At 46.4% G+C, this 12,670-nt stretch overlaps 1 protein-coding gene across 1 annotated transcript; it reads right to left on the bottom strand.

Annotated features, from left to right (window-relative positions):
- Nucleotides 1-8,670: 8,670 nt before the first annotated feature.
- Nucleotides 8,671-10,970, bottom strand: LOC147898987 (glutamate receptor 3.3-like). Its single transcript, XM_087378174.1, has 5 exons — nt 10,677-10,970; nt 10,159-10,544; nt 10,039-10,070; nt 9,518-9,927; nt 8,671-9,286 (listed from the first exon to the last, which is right to left on the bottom strand). Exons 1-5 carry the CDS (start codon nt 10,968-10,970, stop codon nt 8,867-8,869), a joined length of 1,542 nt encoding a protein of 513 aa, XP_087234300.1. The 3' UTR covers nt 8,671-8,866.
- Between the last annotated feature and the right edge of the window lie 1,700 nt (nt 10,971-12,670).

The following is a 12,670-nucleotide window of genomic DNA, read 5'->3' as shown; positions in this document are numbered from 1 at the left end:
CCTCTGATATCTTGGCGAAACGTCCCACTAAGCTCGGCTCAAGAAATCGTGACGAACGAGCTGTCAGGTGTGCTCGCATACAACATCGAGAACAATCCAATATTGCGCAAGTACAATTCTTTAGCAGAGCGTGCGGACATCAAGATGGATATGTGCATCTTGAGTCCTCAAACCATTGCAGGTATCTTGGAACTACACGATGAGACAGCTCCCTTCGAGTTAATGTCAATAGCGGAATCTCAGCCTGAGCTCCTGCTTTTGCAAAACATGGTGGAACCTGCGAACCGTCACGCCTTTGATGCAAGGGACAAGCATGAGTTTGCCTCCATACAGCTATGGGGTACAGAAATGCTTTCAGAGAGGGTCGCTTCATTCCATGTCGACGGAGTAGCAGCAGCTGGCAGTGCGTGCGTTGACATAACCATGGAGTCAGCTGTGTTCCCTTTCCTGTTCCCTTTCAGACGGGGCTACTATGATGGCTGCATACAGTTCATCAACTATGTGAAAATGAGAATATGCACCTTATTCTCTATCTACATGCTCTACAAGCCGTACTTGTTGATCATGTTCCAGTTAAAAGTTCCAATTAAAACAGGCAGTGATGATTGCCAATTCAAGCAACTCTACATGCTTGCAACGAGACATCGACCAACATAGGAAAGCCAACCCTGCCACGACCGATGAAGACGCAATGAGACACGTGCTTCGCTACAGCATGCCATCAACAATGCCGGGGTCCCCATCGTGGCATCGACGGCAACTGAAGGACCTCATAACCATGGTCGATGCTTGGGGCCTCCCAGATTTCTTTCTGACATTCACTGCAGACGAGGTCACCGATACACGGTGGCAAGAAATTAATGTGATCGAGAGCATCGCAACACATTATAATGCGCAATTCACTTGGAAGGACTGTCCTGTTGAATGCGTGGCACTTTTCCACGCACACTTCCACATGTTCATGCGCAAGCATTTGCTTTCATCCGATGGTCTGCTTGGCCGAATACAACACCATGTTGTTCGTTATGAGATACAAAACAGGGGTTCCCTACATGCCCATGTCATATTGTGGGTCCACCATGATGACCGTCAGCGAATTGCAAATGAGATTGCGGCTTACGTCCCCAGGGACGAGGCCCTGGATCCTCGAAACACAAGGCTGCGAGAACTAGTTCTCAGGAAGCAGTTGCACGTATGCAGGAAAGCGTGCTACGTCGGACCGTCACACCACAGTTGCAAGCACAGCTTCCCTTTCGCAACACAGCCAGAATATGAACCCATCCTCGACCCTCTGACGCAACGTTGGTTGTATTACTGGCCGGGACATGAGCACCGAAACATCGTCCCTTACCACCCTTCCGTGTTACTGTTGTGGGGTGCACACATGAACATACAGCGGGTGACAAACTCTTCAATCTCTCACTACCTCCTCAAGTACGCGATGAAATTTGAACCAATGGGCAAACTGAACATTCGTTTAGAAGACGCCTCGCGTTTGGGGTTGCAACATCTCGACGAAGTAAAGCTGAAACTCATCGCCGCGAGCCTCCTATCAAAACCAACCTCTCCAACAGAGGCCGCGCTAAACTGCATGCAGATACCAACAATCACAAGGAGCGAGACCGTTCACTATGTCGACTCCTCGCCACCATCTCTAAGACAACGCATCGTCTCGCGAAACAAAAACGTCACCCTACACCCGGTCGACATATACTGCAGGAGACCAAGCGTCATCGAGGATAGCACGTTCTACGATTATCATAGGCAATATGTGATCCGAAAGCCCAAGGAAACGCAACGTGGAACGGTCGGTCTTGACCTCTTCGGCAACATGATCGCAAAATGTGAGCAAGTAGTCAGATTCACTGACTACCACCCTGGACATCAACCAGAGGGGTACTTCTACAATGTGCTCTTGCGAAAACTCAGCTTCAGGAATGAAACGGAGCTCATATCACCTGCCAACACAGCTGGATCCTACTTTGTCGAATGCCAAATGCGCGGCCTCATATTGAGCAACAAGGACCTCGAGATGTATGTGACCGAATACACGCAAAGGAACTTGCTAGCGACTGACCACACGGACCAGTTGATCAATATGATATTGCAAAAGGTTGCGATCATCCGAGACTACCCGATGGAAGCGCCTAACATCGACCAGCAAACCGTCGAAGGGCCAACACACGTGAGGATGTTGGAAAAAATGGCCGAGTTTCGCACCGTCGCCAATGCCGCATTGATAGTAGAACAACAAAGAGTCTTCAAAAGCCTGGCTTCAACAAGCTCGGGGTTGCACGTTGTCTGTGGAACACCAGGTAGCGGCAAAAGCTTCTTGATACGGTACTATGTTTCGCATTTGGTAGCGCAAAACAAAACGGCAATACTCTGTGCATCAACAGGGGCGGCTGCGACGCGGCTGAGCGGGATTGCAACCACTGTACACTACCAATTCAAGATCCCTGTGCGCAGTAGTCAGTACCCATTGAACATCCATGAGACGGATGAGCGACACCTTGCAATCAAGGAAGCCAACGTGATCATCATTGACGAGATGTCCATGCTAACAAGGATGACTTTCGATCTCATGGTAAGACAAATCGTCAATGTCACTAATGGCACATTGCATGAGCCATTCAGACACAAAATGCTCATAATTTTTGGTGACCTGGCGCAACTACCGCCAGTCTGCAAAAAGCTTCAACGAGATAGGAAAAATTTGTGTGGGGGCGAAGGCAATGATAACGGAAAACATCGACCTCGCAATAGGTGCCGCAAATGGAGCAATGTGCAAAATCAAGAGCATCAATGCAACTAGCAGGGGAGAAATCAACGGTATCACTGTCGTCGTGGACACAACAGCGGCCGTGCTCACATTACGACGCTCGAAGCATCAGCGAAAGGCAATAAATGGAAAATGGTTCCACAAGTCCACATTTCCACTAACCCTAGCATACGCTATCACGGGACACAAATCCCAAGGCGCAACCATATCCAACAAAGCACTGCTCATATTTCGAGGAGTGTTTGCCCCTGGCCTAGCATACGTGATGTTGTCCAGAGTGACTGAGAGAACGAGGCTGCGCATACTACATTGCCCACATCCAGACATATTCAGACCAATTCCACGACAATTCTCACAGCCGACAACACAACCACACGCATAAAGGTATTCACTACCAGAGATTGAAAAAGGCACAGGCAAGTCATGAATATGTTACGTCAAACATGCGTGCAAGGAAAATGGTTTTAATATCTTATCTGTTGTCGAGAACAGGTGCAGAGAATCAGAAAGCTCGGGACATTGCAGCATAAGACATGGACGCAGACAAGGTAAATTCCACCAGCATGAAAGAATCTTTTTTTCTTGAAGATTTAAAAAGACGGCTCATTTGAAAAGACGGTGTAATAAGTCGTGCCTGCAAGCAGCTATTTGAGCTATACAAAAGCAACGCGAAGGCAACAAAACCTCCACCAGCAAAGAGGAGGTTCTTCCTAACCACAAAGCAATTCCGGCTAGCAAACAATGCAGGAGAACGTTCGAGAGCTTACATCAACGGCTTCAACACGTATGCGGAACTACGCGACTTCATTGACAACTGCAATAGGCATTTGCCAACTAAAAGAGAGCCGGGAGGCTTGAGATTCGCAAATGGTGCGTAATGCTTCCGAAAATTAAAAAAAACCGCAACAATTGAGAAAAAGAATTAACGAGTTGCAAGAACAACAAACTCATCATGGATTGCACTTCTCCTACAGGACTCCTCAAAGAAATCCTTGTCGAGCTTGACATTGAGTTCGATGAGACCGATAGGATGATGGAAAGTTTGGAGGGGCAGAAGCTACTAGACACGAAGACAAAAGGGATCACAGCGTATGCGTGCGAGCTGCTGCATTACGGGTACAACGTATCCTTGGAGTTGCTGAGGGACACGACGCACGATCAAGGAACGGCTATACTCAAACAATTCATGGAACAATTTGGAGGGATGCACGACGCGACGCACTCGGTGACGACAATGGAGAAGCTTACGTATATTTTCGACAGGGACTTATACGAGGAGCGCTTCGGTATTGGAAACGATCCTTTCACACCAACAGAGAAAAACCAGGGCAAGTAAATAAATGCATTCTATTATGGACGTCAAACGAAAAAAAAAAGACTGAAAACCTCGATGACTAACGTAATTGTCAATGTTTACGCAGGTACGACATTGAAAGACGTTGAAAGACGCGAGCCTCCAGATGAAGGAGGAGCCTCCACTGAAGCGCCCGCGCAAGGGAATCGTGCGAGCCTCGTCGTCTACTGCATCACGTGCAAGCCCAACAACAGAAAATACATAGGGAGCACGACGGACCTGCCGCGGAGGATCAAACAGCACAATAAAAAACCATCGGCGAAAATGAAAGAGGACTTGCAGCATTACAAGCCCTTCAAAGAAAATTTCAAAATCAAAGTTTTGGAAACAACAGACACTGTAGACAAAGCATGAACTTTAGAGCAATACTACATAAGGAGCCACAACACAGTAGGTCCATTAGGTTACAACACGCTCGAGGGCCATCCGGCTAGAGCGCGGAAGTACTATTTCCTAAAGCGCAGGAACATAATTTGACCCAAAAAATAAACATTTGTGCCTTCGAAAAAAGGCATCCAATGAAGTTGCAAATGGTGCTGGAACTTTTGTCGTACATGCAATGCAGCTTTGGGTTTGGATTATTCCTGTCACAGTTACATGCTTCTGTCTCAATTTGGTTTTGATTTATTATTTATACATTTCTGAAATACATCTCGCCGTCGTTCGCTCGAAGTGAAATGACAATAGATTTGCTTACAGTGCAAAGAATAGGAATTAGTCTTCCTCCGAAAAAAAGAAAAACTATGTTTTACTGTCGACATGAACAACATCAAGTGCAAGCAGGACTCGATGATAACGAAATCTCTAGAATAGGTTGCATGCAATTGAACATCAATCTTCTGCATCATTTCTGACAACGTGACTCATGTGAACCTCAACAAGATAGCAAAAGAGAGAAGTATTCATCAAGAGCCCAGCTGGCCAAGCAATCTAGTTAGTCACTTAAGAAGGAGATGTTTTGTGCTATATATTGGCTTTGTTTTTTGCTACCTAGTACCCTATAGGGTAGGGCTTAGGGGGGGTATGGGGGAGATGGAAAAATAAGGTATTTTTTGCTTTTTCGGTTCTTCAAATTTCCCATTGCTTGCTCCCAACCTTGGTTGAGAGTATTGATGATTTGGGTCCCCTTTTATGACTCTTGGGCCATTTGCATTTACTTCTCTCTGCACACTCTTAATCTCCTTCTTACTTTTCACTTGCATAATCCCTCCTTGAATTTGGGGCCTCTAATCTCCTTCTTACTTTTCACTTGCATAATCCCGTCTTGAATTTGGGGCCCCTTGATTTAATGCTCTCTGTGTGCATTTCACTCAACTAAGGGCAAGCCTGATGAATGATAGATAGGTCATCCCTCAACCACATATATGCATGAAAGGCTCACACTCTCTCTCTTTCTAACCATCTATGACAACATGCTTACCTTGCTCAATGCCGTTTAGATCCTCTCGGCTGGAGGCGCTGGAGGTGGCCCCTCAGGACGAGTTTCTATCCACCCTTAATGTAGAGATTGAGGCAGAGATGCAGGTCAGGTTGTTGGAAGAGGCCGACTCGCCAGAATTACAAGCCGATTAACTTGGATAGCGGCAAGGGACTCCCCCTCGAAATTATTCTTCCAATCATTGAAAAGGAAGGGGGTAAGGGATGCAAAGGTAGAGTTATCGATGATAAGGGGAATTGCATTACGAGGTTTTGGCATATTGCAGAAACCTTCCAGAAAGAATTGAGCAGCATAGCAGGCTCGAATGTAGTTTAGGATGACAACTGGCATGAAGCAAGATATTGTTAGATGGGCTGCAGCCTAGAGTTGGTGATTATCAAAGTTCCCGTCGCAAGATCGTTCTCTCCGAAGGAGCTCTGGGAAGCTCTTAATGATATGGAGGAGGGCAAGGCTCCTAGGCCTGATAGCTTTACAGCAGAGTTCTTCAGAGTTTCTTCAAGGCTTTTTGGCAGACTATTAAGTTTGATCTGACGAACATGGCAAATGATGCAGTGTTGGCGAGAGGAGGATTGACGGCAGACGTGAATGTTGGCCTAATGAGATTAAATCCTAAGCGACAAAACAGAGATAGAGTGGGCGTCTGGTGTCCCATCACTATGTTAAATACCTCTTACAAGGTGATTGCAAAAGCCATGGCCACTAGGCTGAAAGGTGTCTAGGCGTCAGTGGTTGACTAGGAGCAAAGTGGAGGAGACATCCTCAATAATATTTTAAATGTTTCTATCGTGCCGGATTTGGCTAACGCTACAGGGCAGAAAATTATGGCCTTTGGAATAGACCTGGACAAAGCCTATTATAGCCTCAGATGGGACTATCTCTTGATGATGTTGGAAAGGCTTGGTCTGGGTTTGGGCACATAGTGTCTTCTCTCTTTGCAAACGCCTCTGCAGTTCTATGTTTGAATGGAGGGGTAGTGGGAAGGTTACGTTAGTGAGGCAAGGGTGCCCATTGGCACCCCTATTGTTTGCTATAGGTATTGTTCTTCTTCAGTTTTGCCTCAAACAAAAGTCCTCGCGCGGTGCGATCCTAGGCTTTAGTCTCCCCTCCAGGGAGCAACTACTTGCCCAGATGTTCGTGGATGAGCTCATCGTGTTCTCCCACGAGTCAAAAGTAGTGTTGATGCTTTGGTCCATTGTCTTGACCAGTTTTACAAAGCCTCTAGGTCGGTGTATAGCTGGTCCAAGTTTATTGTACTAAGGATGATTGGGACGCCCCTCCAGACTGGGCAACCAATCTTCAGGTGAAGCTGATCCCCAGGGGCACCATCTTGAGATACCTCGGAGCGCCTTTAGGGATTGATATTTTGGTCAAGCAGTGCTGCAATTGGTTCAGAGATAAATTAAAGGGGAAGCTAAAGCGTTGGCATCATCTCACGCTTGGGTGGAACGCTCGGGTTCTGGTCATCACGCATATCCTGGCGGCTTCCACGACTTACCTGGCTTCCATATGGAATTTTAGGAAAGGGCATTGGTTGGAGATTGAGAAACTCTTCCGGGCCTTCCTGTGGACTGAGGAGTCTGGCAAAAGGCGGCTGCACTTGGTCCCATGGGAGGCGATGAAGGCTCTTGGCATCCTAGATATTTGTCTCAAGAATTTCTCCCTGGTGATCAAGTGGCTTCCCTTCCTCTTTGAAGGTAAATCCCCACGGACTCATTGTGTCAAGTTTGTTATCACTACTAGCAAAGGTAAGCGATTAGTACTTGGAAGGACTTGCAGTGGTATGACAAGCTGTTGTCCGTGCTCTTGGTTAAGATTGCCAGTTTTGACATTATTGTGAGATTGGCTAAGGCTAGGAAGGCCTACTTTAGGCTTCTCTCCTGGAAAGGGCAAAGCGGCCTCAGCGGTGACACCAGCCTTGTTGAGAGCATTTGGTGGAGCCTTGCTTTCAGTCAGAGACGTTTGGGACAAATCCAAAGCAGACTGCAAGTCGATTGGGCACATCAGAGCTTCCAAAGCTCTAATTGAAGTTGAAAGTGATCTCCTGAAGGCAACTCTTGAGAGGACACCAGACTGGTGGCCTTCGAACCAAATAACTTTGGTGGAATGGAGACACAATCAATGGTACATCGAGAATTCGTCGCTTCGTAAAGTCATAGCCAGGTCTGTTTACAGAGACTTAATTCAAGAGTTTTCTCTCGCCTTTGAGTTGAATTGCAAATGGTCGCTCAAACGAACCCATGGCTGGTGGAAGAAAAGACTAACGTCGCTTTGAAAAGATTGCAAGGTCGTGTGGAAGATTACGCACTAATGGCTGCCCTTGAGGGGGAAGATGGCGAAACACCTCCGTGTTTGTCCAGTCTGCCCTCCTGGTAGGACAAATTTTGAAGTCGTTCGGCATCTGTTTTGGAATTGCCCAGTCACTATGGAAGGGTGGTGTAAGCTAGAGGGTGTGATCAGGAAGTCAGGCCTCATGGCCAGGTTTAAGTCTGGTTGTAATTGGTGTGCAGCTCTCTTGGGTAATCCCAGGGGTTCCCCTCCACTCTTGGAACTTGTTGGCCCTTCATTACGACGTCGCTTTGTTTGGCGGTGTGGGAGTGTAGTAATAGAGTCGTCTTCCGCAATGAAGTCTTGCCAGGTCAGAAAGCCCCGTCTATTGTGGCACGGACAAAGTCTTTACTTAGGGACTTTAGGTTGATCATTGGGAAAGAGGACCTAATTGGTAGGTATCTCCTTGCCCTAGAAAAATGTATGTAGCCTTCTCTTGCTGCATACAGCATCGACCAAAGGCGGTTTGCTGGCCACCTTTTTTTTAGGGATCTGAGAAACACCATAATATATTCAGCTGGTTTTTTCTTTTTTTTAACCCATCTACAACAACCTACCATAGACACATCATCTAGACTTCCGCACAAGCACACTAGCTAGCAAGCACATAAGAACCACACAATATGACAGACCAAGAGAAATACCCCTTTCCACAGCAGCTCCACCATCTTTCAATCATTCGGTCAATGCAGAGTATCCATCACGAAGTTCACTCGATACCACACGTCCCTTGAATCCGTCGCTCATATTAATATGTAACATTGTCGTGGACTAAGAATGTTTTAGCATGCCAAAGGCAAATGCCTAAGGGCTTGTTTTGTCTTTCTCTATCTATGGGGATTGTAGAGGGCGTTAGATGAATGCCATCTATGGGGATTGTACAGGGCCTTGGCCCTTAAATGAATGCTATCATGGAAGGATAAGTGAAAGGGATTTCAAGGTTGTCCTTTTATGTAAGGGTGAGGTTTCAATGAGCAGCCATTTCATGTTGATCACTAGCTGCTTGTTGCATTTCCGGAGCTGTAATTTGTTCAGGCTCAGTCTCTTGCATTTCAAGAGCTGTAATTAGTTCAGGCATAGGAAGGGCATCTTCAGCTCCTACATCTTCCATCTCGATTCCTGGCGCTTCTTCTCCATCGTTGTACCTTTTTCTATCCCACAGTTTTGCAACGAAGTGCCACAGTACACAGAGTACATAAACTGACGCAACAATCAGGAAAAGCCCGCCAAATCTCCTCAGCCTCAAATGACTTGCCGCACTGGTGGAGCTGCATTTGTCACTGCCACCCAGCCAACCATCTTTGAGGTTCTGCAGCACGCCGTTTTCAGCTAAGCCCAGGATTCCTTTGGATATGGCATCAGTGAGGGACGAATTCTTAGCCAAGGCCTGCAGCCCCGATCAAGTAAAGGCGTCAGAAAGGTATATATGAATATTACTACACGCAGATGCTGAGAATTTGTTCTACTTCAAGCGTGTACCTTAGGATAGAAATTATATCTTGCTCCCCTCTTGAAATTGCAAACTAGGCGATCTGATCGTCCACAGTCGTAAAATCACACCCTCATTGACCGTAATTTAAAGCCTCAACCTACAGCGTTCGATTACAGTTTTACTTACAAATCCGAATCCACCGAAGTAGGCGATCTGGTCATCCACAGTCGTAAAATCACATTCTGATTGGAGGAGTATCTGGGTATAAGGACTCTCATCCAGAATCGCTCCAATTCCGCCCTTGTTGGAACCCAACCGTAGCTTTTCGGCATAATCGTCTTCTGTCGCAAATGCCTTAAGCCTCTTGCTTCGGATGCCGAGTCTGGTTTTGAGGTAGCCTTCTACAAAGGAACCCTCTTGGTAGCCCACGGATACGTCAGTTTTTAACAAACTTTGGAATCCTGGGATCGTGGGTAAAGGTAGCTGCGCTGAAAGATACGAGGCTAAACTTGCTGTGTAGCTTGAAGTGAAGATAAGCATCACGAACAACCAAACGACTGTCACGAGGCGTCCAGCATGGGTCTTGACTGCTTCTTCTGCATGAGGTGCACCTACACAGTATCAAAATCGGTTCTCCACCTCCAGGTAGCAGGCAAAATGCAACAATGTCAAAGCATGGGTGAAGAGAAAGTAGGTTTGGAATTTACGCTGCGCAAAGAAGCAGGCTTGTGAAGTAAACCTGCGCTCAAGGTGAACAAGAATTTGGAATCAGATTGACGAGCAGAAAGCAATCCATGTCAAAAGGTAAAACAGGGGTTGGAAAAGACCAGTAGACGTTCATGAGGCGGCGCCAGCGGGAAGCAAGTGTTGCAGAAGATCCTTCACGCTCCACATTGCCATTGGCAACTGCGACTGGTTGCACCTGCAAGGGCTCGGGGGCGATTTGGAAGCCGCGCTTCTTGGGGCCTCTGGAGAACTCCGGGTTCTTATGTTCCAGGATGAAGAGCACGATTCCTGTGGCAGCGAACGCCCCGGCCATGGAGAGCCAGAGCTCCCAAGAGAAAGGCTCCATGAAATCCCAGAGAGCCCCGGTGCTGCCATACTGGAAGGGGACGACCATGACGAGGGAGGATTGGATGTAAGGCTGGGTGAAGTCAACTTTGTCCATGCGCTCTTTCGTGATGGTAAGGTCAGCGACGATGGCGTCTGCGCTCTGCAGTTAATGAACGAAAGGCTGGTTACGAAGGCAGATGATCGTTCCGTCGATCATATACGTAGACCCATCATCGATATGATATCCACGACAGAAAGCAGAAACAACGACAGAGAAACGAGAGGAGATTACCCCGTTCCACACCAGATCCACCATGTCGTCATAACTGGGAGTTGATTTACCATCGCCGAAAGGGAGGAAGGTGAAGGCGAAATGGGCTGGGAGGCTTTGAACAGCTCCGCGGAAGACTTGGACAGAGAAACCGTCGAAGGAGGTGATGTTTTGGGGGGAGCCGGACCAGGAAACGAACTGGGTGAAACCAACCTTGAGGGGCACGAGCACTCGGAGGGGTCGATCAGCTTCAGCAGCTTCTTGAGCAGCAGCAAGAATGAGGATGACGAACAAGCATCGAATTACAGCCGCCATCACCGACTAGGTGCTAACAAAACTTTTGGAACTTTATGCTTGCGACAGTGCCAAATTCACGTTCGATAACACGACACAAACAAATTAATCACAAAACTTGGGAAGTCCGAAGCGGCAAGGATCGCAATCAAGAAGCATCGAATCGCAGCCGCTAACAGCACTTCTGGACTTTAGGTTGCGGCAATATTTTATGCAGTCGCCTCCACTCAACGTTCGTTAATTCACGAGAGAGACAGATTCAAAGGTTCATGATTCTGCGACTCCCATTTTCGTGAGTACGTCGTAGCAGCTTTAAAGTGCCCAGTACGCTACCACTTGCAAGCCTGGACTTTTCCTACTTGCAAATCCTTGACTTCTCCCATTTGATCTCGTTACTTCAAAAGTCAACCTTTTGGAATTTACCCAGCAGCTTCCTAGCTCAAAATTTCCAAACTTCTTCTATCTCCAAACTTCCATGCTCATTCTTGAAGCATGGCGCACTCCCACACCTCTAGGCTTCATAAAAAATTCCGTGAAGTCTTTGAAAAAATTTTAAGCTTCAAAATGAAGATGACACTGCGTACAAATCCCATTTTAAGCTGAAGATGACAATTGCACGAACTCCGAGACTGATGCCAGGCCCTCGAGATTCTAGAGCAGGGGGACTCACATTATTTGGGATACACATTAGTAGTATAGTAGATAAATTCTAACTACTAACTATATGTATGTATATGATATTTTGAAGTCTTGGAGATAGGCTTGAGCTTCATGAATGCTGCACTGCTAAAAATCTTGGGAGTCATATGAAGCCCAAAAGTCTAATGAAGCTCAATCTACGTAGCAAATTCAAGCACTAGCATTCTTGCCCTCGAATTTTCGGCACAAAGTTCATTCAGAGCTGTACTTTGCTCGTCGGGATGATGTGTACGCTGTTGTTTTGCAATTTTTGGCATGCCCTTTAGGGTAGGTCTTAGTAATCATTTCACTCTTCCAAAGCGAAAATTATTTTTCTGGTTTTTCATGGTATCCACCTTGGAAAACTATCTTTGGGGCATCAACAAATGGGGAGATTATGGGAACAACCTATTTTGGGGCTCTCTTCTCTCTCTCTCCCTCCTTCCATCTCTCTCTCTCTCTCTCTCTCTCTCTCTCTCTCTCTCTCTGTGCTTCTTCCCTCACCTCCTTCTGCTCCACCACCCTGCCTTCATCCCCTCTTTGCCTCCCCATTTGTTTTAGGTAGGCCTATTGAATGAAATTCAACATGTTTAAATTATTTCTTAGGCTTGACTAGCCTAAGAGCAAGGTGGCAATCATTTGTGATGATCAAAAATTTATTGCCATACATTGATGGGAAGACACCCAACCCCCAGAGTGGAGATGAAATTAAGGAACATCATCTGACTAAAGCTATTATTTTACTTCACTTAGATAAAAGACTCTTACATAATTTTGACAACCTCCTAATGACAAAAATTTTAAAACAATCTAATGGAGAAGTCACTACCTGGTAAGGCATTGCATCATAGTGGAAGAGCGCTTGTTTGCATATGAATGCTGTCTTGTCCTGATTCACATCATTCTTGGAGACAATGTTCAACTTCCTAATGTCAATGTAGAATCTCCAAGTGCCATCATTTTTCTCATTTGGGAGCTTGTTGAGATGTGGCATTATCTTGAGCCATTTGCTGAGAATGCCTCAAATTGGATCTTTGGGTATT

This window comes from Dipteris shenzhenensis, chromosome 8 (genome assembly GCF_047967505.1).
Source record: "Dipteris shenzhenensis isolate YYH24624 ecotype China chromosome 8, Dip_SZ_1.0, whole genome shotgun sequence".
Classification (NCBI taxonomy): domain Eukaryota; kingdom Viridiplantae; phylum Streptophyta; class Polypodiopsida; order Gleicheniales; family Dipteridaceae; genus Dipteris; species Dipteris shenzhenensis.
Note: the sequence above shows the minus strand (reverse complement) of the source record. Positions and strands in the feature narration are given on the sequence as shown.